The sequence below is a fragment of the Penicillium macrosclerotiorum genome (assembly GCF_028827735.1).
Source record: "Penicillium macrosclerotiorum strain IBT 26536 chromosome Unknown utg000003l_segment0_segment0, whole genome shotgun sequence".
NCBI classification, from domain to species: Eukaryota; Fungi; Ascomycota; class Eurotiomycetes; order Eurotiales; family Aspergillaceae; genus Penicillium; species Penicillium macrosclerotiorum.
Genome location: NW_026643083.1, coordinates 4,256,081 through 4,272,060, shown reverse-complemented (window position 1 = coordinate 4,272,060; position 15,980 = coordinate 4,256,081). Strand labels below are relative to the sequence as shown.

At 46.8% G+C, this 15,980-nt stretch overlaps 7 protein-coding genes across 7 annotated transcripts; 6 read left to right on the top strand and 1 right to left on the bottom strand.

Moving 5' to 3' along the window:
• Positions 1–545: 545 nt before the first annotated feature.
• On the top strand, positions 546–2,326 carry N7462_004436 (uncharacterized protein; the record flags this gene model as incomplete). Its single annotated transcript, XM_057076162.1, has 4 exons — positions 546–580; positions 681–1,132; positions 1,198–1,506; positions 1,563–2,326. 4 exons carry the CDS (start codon positions 546–548, stop codon positions 2,324–2,326), a joined length of 1,560 nt encoding a protein of 519 aa, XP_056935667.1.
• A 2,438-nt stretch (positions 2,327–4,764) lies between these two features.
• N7462_004435 (uncharacterized protein) lies at positions 4,765–5,145 on the top strand (the record flags this gene model as incomplete). Its single annotated transcript, XM_057076161.1, has 3 exons — positions 4,765–4,863; positions 4,924–4,958; positions 5,013–5,145. 3 exons carry the CDS (start codon positions 4,765–4,767, stop codon positions 5,143–5,145), a joined length of 267 nt encoding a protein of 88 aa, XP_056935666.1.
• A 1,037-nt stretch (positions 5,146–6,182) lies between these two features.
• On the top strand, positions 6,183–6,827 carry N7462_004434 (VOC family protein; the record flags this gene model as incomplete). The annotated part of the gene is made up of 1 exon (XM_057076160.1): positions 6,183–6,827. One exon carries the CDS (start codon positions 6,183–6,185, stop codon positions 6,825–6,827), a length of 645 nt encoding a protein of 214 aa, XP_056935665.1.
• An 817-nt stretch (positions 6,828–7,644) lies between these two features.
• Positions 7,645–9,218, top strand: N7462_004433 (sugar phosphate/phosphate translocator; the record flags this gene model as incomplete). The annotated part of the gene is made up of 5 exons (XM_057076159.1): positions 7,645–7,822; positions 7,995–8,175; positions 8,255–8,354; positions 8,431–8,838; positions 8,895–9,218. The coding sequence occupies 5 exons, from the start codon at positions 7,645–7,647 to the stop codon at positions 9,216–9,218; spliced, it is 1,191 nt and encodes a 396-aa protein (XP_056935664.1).
• A 391-nt stretch (positions 9,219–9,609) lies between these two features.
• Positions 9,610–11,248, bottom strand: N7462_004432 (MFS transporter; the record flags this gene model as incomplete). Its single annotated transcript, XM_057076158.1, has 4 exons — positions 9,610–10,513; positions 10,587–10,850; positions 10,909–11,036; positions 11,087–11,248. 4 exons carry the CDS (start codon positions 11,246–11,248, stop codon positions 9,610–9,612), a joined length of 1,458 nt encoding a protein of 485 aa, XP_056935663.1.
• Positions 11,249–11,924: 676 nt separating this feature from the next.
• Positions 11,925–12,853, top strand: N7462_004431 (SDR family NAD(P)-dependent oxidoreductase; the record flags this gene model as incomplete). The annotated part of the gene is made up of 2 exons (XM_057076157.1): positions 11,925–11,935; positions 12,004–12,853. 2 exons carry the CDS (start codon positions 11,925–11,927, stop codon positions 12,851–12,853), a joined length of 861 nt encoding a protein of 286 aa, XP_056935662.1.
• A 1,422-nt stretch (positions 12,854–14,275) lies between these two features.
• On the top strand, positions 14,276–15,572 carry N7462_004430 (alpha-hydroxy acid oxidase; the record flags this gene model as incomplete). Its single annotated transcript, XM_057076156.1, has 3 exons — positions 14,276–14,427; positions 14,481–14,806; positions 14,866–15,572. The coding sequence occupies 3 exons, from the start codon at positions 14,276–14,278 to the stop codon at positions 15,570–15,572; spliced, it is 1,185 nt and encodes a 394-aa protein (XP_056935661.1).
• Positions 15,573–15,980: the final 408 nt, after the last annotated feature.

Genomic DNA, 15,980 nt, shown 5'->3' with positions numbered 1-15,980 from the left:
TACAGTTTAGCTATCGGGACAATTTAGGCTCTAAGACGCCACGATCTCTGGCATGATACCAGAGAAGCTGTCGATAGTAAGTTATAATATTTTAGTACTGTATAGTATCCCGGGTATACTTGGAGCCTAGCGCCGTAATACGCTAGTCAGCACGAGATGAGATATTCAATACTCCCTGTCAGTGAGTTTTCTTCCGTAGACATCATCACATTGAGCATCGCGTTCCATTGGATCCCACATTTCCTAGCCTATATCGTATCCTACTAGATCGACATTTACAACTAATTCACCCACTGTGTTGATTCCTAATAATGTGGTAGTGCGGCTCACGAGGTCATTGATTTTCGCTTCGACTGGAAGCAAGGTGGGGGTGGAGGCCGAAGGCCGTCTGGGCTGTAACTATGGCCCCCAAAAATAAGCACTGCCCCGAACTGCTTTCCGAAATAGGTTCACTGACGGATGGTTCTTGCAGGACTTGCAACCGATAGCATAGAGTTGTGTATCATAATAGTCAGCTTTTGCTCTAACTCTGGATATGTTTTGTAATGAAATCCTTTTCGCTGTCCGAAGAGTCCGAAGAGTCCGAGCGCCGACTCCTCCGATATTTATAGACTAAAGGGAATTTAGATAGCAAGATATATAAAATGAATCAGAAACTCAGATTGAAATATTCTCAAAAGACACCGCATACTCAAGCTGCGAAGCTCATCTGTTATCTTTAATGAGTATCTCGTACCGAACTACGTTGCTGAGGGGGGTACAATCCTCTACCACGATGATGCTAATAAGGTCACTCCACTCAAACTCACCGACATCTTGATTCAGGACGGCAAGATTGTGGATATCGGTCCAAATCTCGTGGCACCGTTAAATGCCGAAATCGTGGACTGTTTTGATAAAATTATCAGCCCTGGCATGATCGACACCCATCATCATCTCTGGCAGACTCAGCTTAAAGGCCGACATGCTAAGGATTCCCTCCTTGACTACTTTTGCAATGCTTCTATGGCAAGTCACCATTATGAGGCTGATGACATTTATTGGGGGCAGCTGGTTGGGGCTCTCGAGGCTATTAATACCGGAACCACTTTCGTTCTGGACCATGCCCATGGATGCAAGACTAAGGAACATGGCAAGTAAACTTTTGGACAGATGCACGGGTGGAAGGCCCATAAACTAATTCAATATTTTAAATAGCCAATCGTGCTCTTGCAGCGACAACCCAATCTGGTCTCCGCTCAATTTTTGCATACGCAAATCCGACTAGGTTAGAAAAATGGGACCATGATTGCTGTATCCCGTCAACGGATATGATTCCCGCGGAGATAATAGAACATGTGGTCGAGTTAGCGGGCAAGCAGCCCCTAGGTGATGGTCGAATCCATATCGGCTTTGGTTTTGACTATTACTTCTTGCCAAAGCAGGTAATTGTTGGACTCTTTGGCCGACTAAGAGCTGCGGGGGTCAAGCTCTTTACTAGCCATGTCGTTAATACCGGCATTTTTGGTCAGACTACCCCCTAATCAGCGACGCTCAAAATATTTTGCACTAACAAAGAGTAGCTACGGGGTCTATTGTGAACATCATCTCAGATTATGGATTGCTTACTACGCCTTCAGATATCCTGCTCTCCCACTGCACCGGTCTTAATGACCAGGAGATGGATATTCTGCGGGAAACAGGCATCCCTGTATCCACAACCCCTGATACCGAGTCTAAGATGGCCATGGGCTGGCCTATCTCTTTCACTCCTGGTATTAAGTACACTTTTGGAGTTGACTGCCATACCAACAACACGGCTTCAATTCTACAACTAGCACGTCTTGCCATCGGAATGGCGCGTCAGCAACGGGCCCTTCCCGTCACCGCAGTGGGGAATTTCCCGACTACTATGCCAGCGACTGTTGAGGAGGCCTTTAATGCGGCGACCATCTACGGAGCCCAAGCTGTCGGGCTAGGCGAGATCATTGGGTCGATCCGGGAGGGGAAGCAGGCGGATCTAATTCTATTTGATACCAAAAGCATTAACATGGCTGCTGCGGCAGCATTCGATCCTTTGGTGGCTGTGTTCAATCATAGTGATGTCAGTGATGTGAGTGGCGTGATGATTGGCGGTATTTGGCGCAAAAAGGATGGCTTTTTAACTACAGTCACCGCGGATGATGGAAGGCAGCTGAACTGGGACGAAATCAGGAAAAGCCTACTGAAGAGCCAGATCAATATACTGATGAAAGAGAGGGATGTCAGTGTTGAGAAAGCGCGGGATTTGGTTTTGAAGATGTACAATGTGGACGAAAACAAGCTCGTCGATATATTGCAAAACTAAAATCTCGACTAGGATGCTTTTATTTTTCAATAGACTTCCGCAGAGCCCAATTTGAGTCAAAAGTCTCGACCCAAAACCAAACCCAGCTTAGGTCTGGGTCGAAGTTCTATAGCCAGGACCCGTCGCTGACCTAACACTGGGGCCCAAGTTGGACCTAATACGTATAATCATCTGTCTCAATTCTAAAATTCGAACTACCAATTTGTCATGTCGCTCAATTTCCAACCCGCTACAGTAAACCTGGCCAATTTGGAGGCTGTCTTGAGTTTTTCAATAAATTCGAAGTCCAAATTGCGTGTAGTCTGCGATCGACTCTGTGCGAGTCGGCAGAGGAGTATCGAAAGATGTTCCGCGAGGGCTTGAATGGCTTTCCTAAACATATTTGAGCACCAAGGCAAGAACAACAACTCTAGGTTAAATCGGAAAATTTATCGAGAACATCAAACCAGTGGCTCTACAGCCAGTCCAAGATTTTACTGAACATGGATTGATGGTCTCGATAGATTATTTGGAAATATTTTATTCCCCAACCTTGGTATAATTTGTTTGAATTGACCTTCTTGGTGACCAATATGTAATCAGTAAACAAGTACTGAATCATATCCACTGGATACGGCACTTTGGAGCCTTCGTAACCAAGCTTCATCAGTCATACTGTCAACGAGTAAGTTGCGAAAGAGGTTGGAAAAGCCCAGCTGGAAGCAAAATCTCTTGGTGCCATTTATCTGTGAAACATATTTGGCACATGATTTAAACGCAGCGAACACCCGTTAGCTGGTTAGTGAGAGTAAGAGAGGAAGATATTGTGGTGGGGAAATGGCCAACAATAGGTGATCTCTAATTGAAGGACATCTTTCTTGGCGCACAGTCTCTACAGAATATAGCTGCGCATCTCCGATAGGGAGAGAATCAATCTTTACACATCTTTCGCTGAAGCAGCATCTGTTTCATCTCTGAGAGGCTTCCTTCCAGCGTGGCTTGTTGGCTTGTTGGCTTGTTTGTTGATCTATCTTATCCGGCGTGCATTCGCAGGCTCGCCGTAGAGCGCCCTGGTTCAATATCTACGTAGCTTTGCTAGCTCGTTAAATGTATGGCCGGGTCACAGGTCACATGACCCAACAAAAGATGACGCTCAGCTTTGATCCCAAGCAGGATGCTTTGGGTGAGCAGGGTGAATGAAAATCGAACATGCCCTTGTCGACGTACATATTTTTCACGGATTTGAAGAGCCTTGTGGGAACCTCGATTTCTGTTGCGATTAACCTGACCAAGTTGTAGGCCCAGCTCCATCGTAAGCGCCAGTCGTTGATAGGGATGTTTGGGTCTCTCAGTGACGACGTACTTAACTTGTTGCCTAAGATGCTCATATACGGCACTTTCTGGAGCACTGCTAACACAGAATATGTGTCACTAAACTCGGCTCTGCAGCCCGTCTATACGTCTTCCGTCCCTTTCGGCGTGGCACGTTACTGGGTCTAAGGAGTGTGAGCCTTCGGAAGGCGCCAAGTTTTTAAGAAGGCATGACCAATACTGGGTAATAGATGATGCGAGAATATGAATTTGAGGTGAATAGTGCATTGAAAAATCTCGATATCTTTATGAATCTCCCAGCGGGATACCGAGCATGGAAAGTCGACCCATTTTGAGATACCCCATTTGAGCGACTTTATTTAGCTCCAAAGCCTCCGTAGGGAAAGATGGATATCAAGCTCATTGCTGGATATCTAAGCCCTGATGATATGAGAAGCCTTCTCGGTTTTAGCCAATAAATTGCTCAAGTTTAGAAAGTCGCGTTGACGGGCGGGAAGCACTTCTTTTCGTCTTGTGTGGGTAAGATGCGCCACGGCATTCGCAAAACATGCAGTAATTTTTACCAGGGAGTAACAAACCGCGGTTCAGCCTGACTTGAAATTGAATTTACTAATTTCATTCAGCAACTTATCTGTATCAGTCGATTAGTTTTTGTGGTCGCTCCAGATGTGGATTGCTGGAGGCATGGAATGCAAAAGAGATTAGTTCAAGAACCTATGTTTAGATTATAAGATCCGGATCTAACTTAATTGTTTTCGGGTTTCATGATGTTATTTCGGTTTTTATGATATTCATGCACTGAAACTTCTATTGAATCTCATGTTGGTACCAACTATGAACCCATTTTCGGACTAAATGACCCACATTCGATGAAACTGTTATTCTCTTGTATATTGCCTGTAAGACCAACTTAGTATAAGGACTTTGAACTAAGAACAACAGAACTATTATTAGATCATGGCGACCGAGGCCAATACGCAATTATTCTCATGTTATTAATCCTTTGAAAATCAGTTGTATATAAGGAACCATTTCTCCAAGCACTGATAGCTATCTTTCAATCCCGGATATCTCTCCTCTCAAGAACAGCATAGCTCTCGATACGACTCCTTGAGCCTTCATACGCAATGGGCAAGACAAAGCAGTCTACTGGACCAGTTTATGAATGGCGCAATGCCAAACAGCTGGATGACGGATGGTGGTCACAAGTATTGAGCAACTTCACTGTATGACGATATATTCTTTAGCTATTCATGACGAATAGGACTGTTAACAGACTTCGTTAGGTCAACAACGAGAAACCTTCAATTATCAATGTCAAGTACGTATTCTGTTGTCAATTTTCCTGTATAAGATTGTTAACTTAAATACATAGGGTTTCAGATAAGACGCCCATAATCCCAGCGTTTTTCATCATGCCAGGGGAAAAAGAGTGCATCAAAATTCAATTCAAAAAGAATGGTACGGTTGTCGAGAGGACTATCAGCAATCCTGCGAAGTCTCAATAGACTCAATAGACTCAATAGACTCAATAGAATCAATAGAATCAATAGACTGAATAAAAATCTGTCCCAGCACAATTTATTGATTTCACCAGTAATTTCTATGAGGATGCATTTGCTTAACGAACCGCCAATGAGAATTCAATGTAGATTCGATTGATATTTATCAGATGAAGGTTGAGGATGGTATGCTGGAAGAGGAACCAGTCGAATGTCTGAGCAGGTATGCATGGGGGCGAAATGCAGCGTGCGCATAATGTTCCCTTTTGGGTTTCGTGCGGCCCAATTGCATCGAATCAATGAGGCGCACCATCATGATTGGGAATCCTTGGATTCTGAAGCGTATGATCCTTTACTTTCATGGTTCGGTTGAGGGTCTTTTTTCAAGAACAACAATGGATGAGTGAGATGCGAAAAATGCATTTCTAGCTGAGCTCGAAATATCTTCAATGGAGACAGACGAGGGTGGACCACTCCTACAAAAAACCCCCGTCAGATCTTACTTATCCAACCACCAGAGCCACCAGAAAGAAAGGTTCTTGGCGCGGGTATACTGTTTCTCCAAATACAGCATAATGAAGATTATGAAGTCATCGGAGCCAAAGCGCAAGAGCGATCGACAGATTAAGTGGGATGTTGCGCCAACTACTGTTTTAGACTTCTCGGGGCCATATGCACCGCATTTCGCTTGTCCGCTTGGCTTGTTGATTTGCAGCCAGAGAGGAATCGAGCATCCATAGAAATATTGCCAAGAACCAAATACGAGCACGAGCATTTACGCCGATACCAAAAGAGAACTCATCGCCTCCCTTCCCATTTACAGGATGCAATCATGGGCGGCCTTGTCCAAGAGGTTCGAAGATATAAAGACGGACACAATTCCCCCGTCAATATGCGTACTGTTTTTCAAATAGAGAATAACCATTCCTTCATTCCTGCATTCATCAGATCCTATTCTTCTACTATCTTGCTTCATGACCTGTTTCATCCCACTTTGGCAATGGTGTTTGGTGTTGCTGCTTGCTCGCTGGGCCTCGGCGTGTATGCCTCGCTCGGATACAGCTAATCCCAACAACCCTTTCGTTATTGGAGACGATGGGGCTGCCCCGCTTGCCACTCTTGGGTACGCGATCAATCATTTTGGTCTTCTGACCTCCAATCTAAAAGGAATGAAGCAATTCTATGGCGACATCTTGGGCATGCGCCTCCTTTTCGACGCCCATGTCACACCGGAATACACTGTGACTTACCTGGGTTACGCACAGGGCGGGCGCAACGGGACTGGATTTCAGACCGGCGAGGAACTGTTTCGGGATAAGAACAATCTGTATGGGCTCCTCGAGCTCGTTCAGTTTAACGTGTCGGATGACCACCTGGTGGCATCGACTCAACGGACGAACACTTTTGGGCATGTCGGACTCATTGTCCCTGATGTGCAGAAGGCACAGGCCTACCTCGAGGGACACGGAGTGCCCATCCTCAAAAGAGTGAATGAACGAATCACCAAATTCACCGGGCCCGTTCAGAATGCATTTGGCATTGGCGAGTTTGCTGGCGATCATACCGCTGCCAAGAAGGCGCTGATTGCCGCGCAAGGCTTGATTGGGCTGGAGATGTTCCTGATGGTTGAGGATCCCGATGGAAACCTGGTGGAGATCCAGCAACAGGACGCACCGAGCAGTTCATAGCGGTTTGATTGATGGATTGCCCGGGGTGGGGGGTTCGCCATTCCATGGATGACCCAGTCCGGGAGAGTGGCGAGAGGCGCAGGGGCTAGGGGCTAAGGGGGTAACCGAAGAGCCAATAAGTCTTTCAGTTTTATATATCAGAAGAGAGAAGACCTTGGGCTACCAGGGGGATTGTATGTCGCTGCGCATCTATCTATACAGCTTAATTCATCGTTTTCAACCGAACTTTCAACCGAAAGAAACGCATTGAATAATTTTTTTGTTGGTAAATATGAAAAACACCAGTGCTTAAGACAAGCATGGTTCAGTTTGATGGATACGAAGAAAGAGAACATAGAATAGAAGTTCGAGACTGAGTGGAATTTTTCTCGATAGGGGGTGGGGGGAGAGCGCAAATTCAGGGTCCACGGCTAATTTGACGATCGCCTCGCGGGCTCTCCGTAAGGGGAGTAGGAGCCATCGGTTGACCAAAGTCCCCAAGACAATGACCTCGACCGATGACGGGGGGGGGGGTCCAGGGGCCCAGCCCAAGCAGCAACCGGACCCGCGAATCTCAGGCAAACCTGAAACCCGCCAGGGGTCCACGCGTCGACGTGTACTTATGGGTGCGGCCGCCTCCCAGCCACAGCGACCGCCAATCAACACGCTCGCTGGCTGGTCACCGCCCCACGGCTGCCGATCCGTCTTCGTGCCCCTAATTACGCATAATATGATTTCCTCCACCCTCCCCCCCCAACTTGTGTTTCTCCAACTCCCTTTTTCCTCCCCCAAACTACTCACCCATAGTCACTCTTTTTCGGGTTCTGTTTACTTCACAATGGCCAACGGTCGCTCGTCTCAAGATGATCGCAAACTCGAGAGCGGTGCCCCCGCGCCCGCGCCGCAGAACAATGGTTTGCACCCGGCTTTCTACATTGCGTGCGTCCTCGCCAACGCGGCCTCCTCCATCAATCCCCTCGGGTCTGCGAGGGCCTTTGCTAATACGCCCCCAGTCTGTGGATTGCCTTGAGTTCCAGCGTCATCCTTTTTAACAAGTGGGTTTTGTCGACCGCCAAGTTCAGTGCGTATACCCCCCCCCCCCCCCCCCCCTTTTACTCGTTCAATGGTGGCCTCGGGATCCAGCTAACCCATCCCTCTTTTTCTAGACTTCCGTGAGTTTCCCCAGAGCCCTTGCAGTCGACCACGATGGCTTTGCCGCCGAGAATATCAGATCTAACATTCGGTCAACAGCGCTCTTCCTGACGACATGGCACATGATCTTCGCCACTGCGATGACCCAGGGTCTGGCGCGTTTCACCACCATCCTGGACTCCCGTCACAAGGTCCCTATGACCCCGGCTACCTATGGGTGAGTACGAGATATATGGGGAGATTCTTGAGGTTGTGACGAACGAACGAAACGCTAATAACGCCGATGTCCATCATAGACGTGCCATTGTCCCGATCGGTATCATGTTCAGTTTGTCTCTGATCTGCGGTAACCTGGCCTACCTCTACCTAAGTGTTTCCTTCATCCAGATGCTGAAGGTTAGTCCCTCCCCCCGCCTTCTTTCCTGTCAACCTCGATTTCCCGAATATGAACTAAAGAAAAACCGCTCAACAGGCGACCAACGCTGTCGTGACCCTCTTCGCTACCTGGGCATTCGGCATTGCCCCGGCCAACTACAAGACCCTCGGAAACGTCGCCATCATTGTTGTTGGTGTCGTGATTGCCTCCTTTGGTGAAATCAAGTTCGACATGCTCGGTTTCCTCATCCAGGTCGGCGGTATCATCTTCGAGGCTCTCCGCCTGGTCATGGTCCAGCGCCTGCTCAGCTCTGCCGAGTTCAAGATGGATCCCCTTGTTTCCCTTTACTACTACGCTCCCGCCTGTGCTATCACCAACGGTGTTGTTACTCTCTTCACCGATCTCCCCCGTATGACCATGAACGACATTTACTCCCTCGGCATTATGACTCTCATCGCCAATGCCCTCGTTGCTTTCCTGCTTAATGCCTCTGTTGTGCTTCTGGTATGGTGAACATTCACCCTATGGATTGGGGACATTCCTTACTAACAACCTTCTAGATTGGCAAGACCTCTGCCGTCGTCCTGACCATGGCTGGTATCCTGAAGGATATCCTTCTGGTCTGCGCCTCCATGATGATCTTCCGTGACCCTGTCACTGCCCAGCAGTTTTTCGGTTACTCCATTGCCCTGGCTGGTCTGGTCTACTACAAGCTGGGTGCTGAGAAGATCAATGCCCTCACCACCGACGTGCGTCTCCAGGTGGGCGAGTATCGCCGCGCTAACCCCGCCCAGGCTAAGGCAATTGCGATCGGTGCTGCAGTGACGATCGTCCTGATTGTCCTGTACACTGGAGCTCCGTCCTCCGCTCACTTGACCAACTAAGCACATCAGTTAAACTTTTTTCGCTATTCTCAAGAAGGTGAACTTGCAGAATATGCTTGACAATGGCTTTCTTCATACCTTGCGTACGTTCCCGAGGTATTCCAAAGACTTGTCTTTTAATTTCTTTCGAATTGTCTCCATAGAAGTCGATGTCTGTCTTTTTTTTTCTACTGAAGGGGTCTGCATGTAAATTTGGAGATATAGACCAGAGTTCATGGATATGGATCAAGGCGAACACAAATTCCCCCAGGGCGTGTCTTTGTTCTAATGATTGTGTTGCATTTGCCTCGGATTCTTGATATACCAATGGACAGCATTAAAGTGCGATCTTGATATTCTTACCAATAACCGAGTCATCAAAAATGTCTGGGTAGAGATGATTTGCAGCCTATTAGGCCTGGTAGGGATATTTCTTGAACAACACATCAGCCACTCCATACAACACTGCACCAACGGCAAACGTGGCTGCAAAAACTGAAAACGCGGTGAGGTACTCGGGGCCATCCTTATCTGGGAACAAGGCGCTTCCATATAACTGCGCCAAGGCTGCCAGACCATTCATCAGGGCCAGCATGATGGCTCGGACGTCTTGATTCACCGACCCCAGTGCTGTTGTTGCGAAGGACAGTCCAAGGGCATTTCCTGTCCAGATTGTCATGTTGATGAAGCACAGAAAGATATACCGCGCTGTGTAGTTCTTGATACCAGCAGTGAGAGCAAAGAAGACCAACCCCACCACCATGTTAATGACTAGGAAGAGCCCTCTTGAATGAGGTCTCCGATCGGCGAGGTAACAAACTGGCAGCGCTATGACTAGTGACACCAAGTAAAGGGGAGCCGTCATGTACTGGGCAGCGGTTGAACTGTAACCCATTCCATTCAGTAATGTCGGGTAGAAATAGGAGAGGGATAACGCTCCTAAGATACTCATGTATGCTGGAACAAGAAACCAGGCTCGCCAGTCACATATGGCTTTCAAGAAAGAGACAAATATCGACGTGTGACCCGCCTGGGGATTGCCTATAGGACCTGCCATGCCATCTTGAATGAGTCGTTCCTGGGAAAGCTTTTGTTCATCGGGTCGAAGTCCTCGGCTTTTATGAGGATAATCAAGAAGTGTCCAGTGTGCGATCAGACTGATTCCAGCTGTCGTCACTCCCTCAGCGATAAATAGCCATCTCCAGCCACGAACTCCGTGCGCTCCGTCAAGTGTTGATGTGATGGCCCCTGAGACAACACTTCCAAATGCACCAGAAAGAATACCGGCGGTCAGGAAGATGATAAATCGTTTTGATCTATTGTATATCAGTCAATACCTCTGTCTATTTCAACTTTAGGTGGTGGAGGGGAGGGAGGGGGAGGGATTACTGCTCGTTCTTCTTATACCAGGTCGAGATGAGGAATATAACCGCCGGCTGTTGTGTTGTGGACCTCACTAGTTCGATTTCAGTCCCTTTCATCACATGCACGGGATGGCTTACACTGAAACCAGCCTCAAATACACCAAGAAGCAATCGCAGCGCAATCAAATGGCTGGGGCTCTTAATGGCTCCCAAAAGGGCTGCCACGCTACCCCATCCAAACGTAATAAGCGGAATGAAGACCGAAGGACGTGTTCGTGCGAGGATCATACTAGGCATATGGTTAGATATTATAATTTATACATGACTTAGATCCATGGGCAGAATACTTGGATGGTACCGCAGCAATCGTGTAGCCAATGACCCAGACAATCACTGCGGTATAGTATTGAGCAGAAGTGAGGTTTAAATCTTGCTCCATACCTGCAATCTTTGCTAGGCCAATATTTGATCTATCCTGCGAAGGCTTAGTAAATCTTTGTTTATATGTGTGATTATGATTCTCACAACGTAGGAAAACAGATACAAAACGAATACTGAGGGCATCAGATAAAGGTCAATCTTTCGTACAAGCCGTTTCTCGGCTGCTGGATCAATTTCAACTGCCCGTTCATCGTGGACTGGTTTGTCCTTGCCATTGTCAACATTGCACAGCATTTCGCCAATCATGGGATCCTCGGGAGGATGGAGGGGAGGGGAGTGGCGATGTCACCTACAAAACACATTCTCTAGCCTTTTTATCGCTTTTCTCACCGGATCTGCAAAACAAAATCCCGGTCAGTCTTGGCAGTTATGTGAGGAAATTAAACAGAGCTGTGTATACTGTAGATCGAGGCTTATCATACGTATAATACCTCGAGTTGTACCAATATTTCACTTGCGGGCGATGGAAATAGCTGAGCCTCCCTGTATCTCATATCATCATAACCTACATTCATATTAATTTTTTTCATCAATTTCTGTTAAAGCTATGCAGAATATTACGAGCGAAACCTTGCCACATGTCATCAATTTAGGGTGATTTGCGGCCCCACGGAATGGGGGAACCCGGCGGGGACTCCGAGATAGCGGGGGAATGCCTAGTAGAAACCCATTGCGAATCTCGACTCTCAGACTATTGTGCTTCCCCTCTTTCAGGTATCTTAATTCATGCACGAGAAAATAGGCGGGGGAATTCTAATGTAACTTCTCGAGGCGAGGATTGTGGGGCGAATGGACTGTCCTTGGAATAACTGAATCCCCTGTTTGACGGTCAAATATTTCTAGAAAAACTCCCCGCCTGCATTACTGACTGAAAACATTCAACTCCGATTCAACATTTTACCATATCTCTGCCAAGGTCGTGATGGCTCTAAGGTAACATCAGAAGATCACAACTCGGGGCAACTCAGGGCTTTCTAGCTCACTCCTTCGCCTTTCATTAGGAAGCAATTACCCACCTACCCTGACATCCAAGGTCAAGTAGCATTGATTATGGGAGCCGGACAGGCCGGAGATCCGAGTTCAAAGTTTTGGGGCAATGGAGCAGCAATTGCCAGCACTCTAGGTGCCTCGGGAGCGAAAGTGATTGCCTGTGATGTGAACCTTGACGCAGCACGTCAGACGGCAGCTCGAATTCAAGCAGAAGGGGGAGTTTGCGAAGCGCTCCACGCCGATGCGACAAGCCAGACGGACGTTCAGCGCACAGTTGATCAAGTGATGAAGAAACATGGCCGAATTGATATTCTTGTGAACAACGTCGGCGGCACGCAGACGGGAGATCCGGCTACCATGTCCGAGGAAGCTTGGGATGCACAGATACGCCTGAATCTCAACTCTGTTTTCCTCGGATGCAAGGCAGTTTTACCCATCATGAAAAAGCAGGGATCTGGATCTGTGATCAACAATGCTTCCATTGCTGGAATGAAATATCTGGGTAAACCACAAATAGCATACGCATCTGCCAAGGCAGCTGTCATACATTTCTCGAAAATCACAGGCATCATTTATGCAGAAAAGGGCATTCGGGTGAATTCAGTTTCCCCCGGCATGATATATACACCGTTTCTGGAAATGTTGGGCCACAGCAACTCTGCGGAAGACCGTGAAGTTTATAAAAAAATAACAGATCACAACGTACCTCAGGGAAGCATGGGTGATGCATTTGATGTTTCCAATTGTGTTGCATTCCTTGCTAGCAATGCCTCTCGTTATATCACAGGCCAGAACTTTGTTGTTGATGGAGGACTTACAGGTTCTACAGGCACTGGTAAACGTCCGAAGTCACGGCTGTAAATGCGCCAATAAACGAGCTGAAGAGGTACAATATTAGGTCAAGTTTTTAGAACTCTTTCATATCAACTTTCGCAACGTATCTCAAAAGGCTTATTGAGTATTGAAGAGCATTTTAGTTGGTCTAGCCAAGCTTTGATCTGTCTTCCAGGCTACATAAACTCCCAATACTCCTCAGTATCACGTCAGAGGCCCATATATTGTTCAATCGCCTTGATGGTAAGTGTATTAAAGGTAATCAAGAGACATAGCTTCTATAGGGCCATTAAGCGCGTTTCACTCAGGATTCCAGAAGCACGCAAAAAGTATATTAAGAAATTATTTCTAAAACTTTCCAGGTGAAAAATCTATCACTTGTGCTTTCTCAATTACTCCATTTAGACTCCGAACAAACTCTTGATGCGCAGGGTCCTCCCGAACATAGTAATCGCGGTCTTCGGCGCTGGCAAATTCAACAACGAACGCATGAGTGATGCCATTCTATAAAAGCCCTTGAAATTAGCTCATAAAACCTGACAGTCTGCTAAACATGGGACAACAAAGGGTTGACTCGCTTGAATTCCCTCAATTGAGTTGTCTAACCCTCCCGAGGACGCTGTGATGTAGGGCTTCTGGGAAGAGGGGTGTATGCAATTATCTTTCAGTGCGAGCATTCGATCACAAACCTATCGAGTTACGTGATTAGAATTTTTTTTCTATGCAGGCCAAATCTCCAAGGTCAGCTCGATTTGTCCGATTTCATACATCTTTAATAACTGCGCCGTCAGTTCCAGGTTTGAACTGGAATAGAACAATATGAGTGATTGCCATCGCGACAACCGTTGTAATAGCTCCTCTTAGCTGAGAATTCGAGGAGATATTCTATGCTTCAGTATTGAATTGAAAACTTTTCACAGACCATAAGTGAACAGTGGTACTGGCCGGGGATGGCCGAACTGGACGAGGGGTAGAACCCCACCACACCACGTGATGAAAGGATTATCATGATGTGTTAGTGAGTTTCTCATGAGGTCTAATCAAAGCCATCAATCGAAGAGATTAAGCGTTATGCAAAGACTGAAAATCCTCGAATGTGAAATATTGTAATATGACTCCTACAGCTGGGTGAAACGTAGAAGAACGTGAGTGTGCCCCGAAAGCTACCGCCCAAAGTCATCATTTATTTACCAGTAGTAGCTCTGATAAATTTTTATGGGTGTAATGAAGCATTGCGGTGTAATCTACTCATTACTTTGGTCATGTAGCAGCGGATATACAGCCATTTTGCCCGTGAACCTCGGGTAGGTGAAATGTCAACGATTCAAGACACCTACCTATAATCCGGATAAATTTCCGGGACAGATTCTCAGTCTTCTTCCTCGGTCTTCCACTGAATACCAGCTTTTCAACTCAGCTTAGAGGATCAAAGAATAAAAAGTTCCCAATATGGCCGAGGATTTTTCAGGCAGCGATCCCATCACTCTCCGCCAGGTGGAAGCTGTTGCGAAACGGAAGCTCCCACACAATATTTACAGTTATTACTCAGGTGGCGCCGATGACGAGACGACAGTCAAAAGAAATCGAACTGACTTTGACAGGTACAAATTGTGCCATCTTACAGTTATGTTCACAACTGACTGACCTGAATTAGTCTCTTCATTCTGCCCCGAGTGCTGCGCGATGTATCTAATATTGACACATCAACGGAGTTATTCAATAACAAATTGCCAATTCCCGTGGGTATTGCGCCCAGTGCGATGCAAAGGTTGGCAGGTTTCGAGGGTGAACTAGACGTCGCGCGTGCAGCTTGTTCTATGGGCCTGAATTTGACCCTCTCTACCAATTCGACGACTTCACTGGAAGAAGTCATAGCAGTTAGACAACCCAACTCTTCTAAATCGGCTACACCATTCTGGTTCCAGTTATACGTTGCCAAGAACCCGGAGCTCAGTTTGCCTATTATCAGGCGAGCAGAAGGTATGCTCACCTGAACATTCTCGGTTTGTTCAAAAAGAAACCATGCTGAGTTCATACAGCTGCGGGATACGAGGCGCTCGTTTTGACTGTCGATACCCCTGTCCTTGGTAATCGGGTTCATGAGCGGCAGACGCCATTAGTTCTTCCAGAAGGCCTTCACCTAGCCAATATAGAACAGGCATATACCCAGAATCCAGGCAAGCCAACTTCTAACCGTATTCTGATGGATGCACGTACTGCGGCAGACGCAAAAGATATTTTGCGAGTGGTTGGGGACGGCATCAACAGTTCGTCTCTTACATGGGCATCAACTATCAAATTTTTGCGACAGAATAGTAAGATGAAGATTATTTTGAAAGGTATAATGGCACCTGAGGATGCTCTTTTGGCAGTTGAGTATGGAGCCGATGCAATCATTGTGTCCAACCATGGAGGCCGACAACTTGATAGTGTTCCATCCACAATCCAAGCACTGCCCGCTGTTGTTGAAGCTGTGGACCGCCGGATTCCTGTGATCTTAGATGGAGGCATTCGCCACGGGAGTGACATATTCAAAGCGCTTGCAATGGGGGCAAACTTCGTTCTGGTTGGAAGACCGATTTTGTGGGGACTTGCATTCAATGGACAAAAGGGCGTTGAGACAGTGATAAATATTCTGGAACGAGAGATGAGTCGCACCATGGCATTGACCGGAACGGCAAGTCTGCGGGACATTAATTCGTCTTACCTCCGAATCTCCAAAGGGGGTCGCTTGAGCAAAATCTAGATGGATTTTTCGGCCGATCTACAGACTTGTTACAGAAGCCCTTGCTTTTCTCAGTTCCAGGTCGTGATATTAACTTTTGCGGGGTAAAAGGTAATCCCAATAATGACTTATTACCCTCATTTCTCTTCGCAATATTACTTGACCCCATCCAGCTCGAAACGATACGTTGCTGGTGATAGAAAAAGCAATGTAAAGGTACATCGAATAGATAGCAAATATTTCGCGAATGGGGGTTAATGGTGCAATATTGAAGCTTGAAACACTAGTCTATGCCGTCCACTATACAATACCCATACTTGTAAATAAAGGCGTGGCTGACGAGAAACAACCAAACGATATTGAGGAACACTTGAGCAACACTTGAAACGCTTGAATAACGAGGGTATCAACATCGTAAGAGGCACAGAG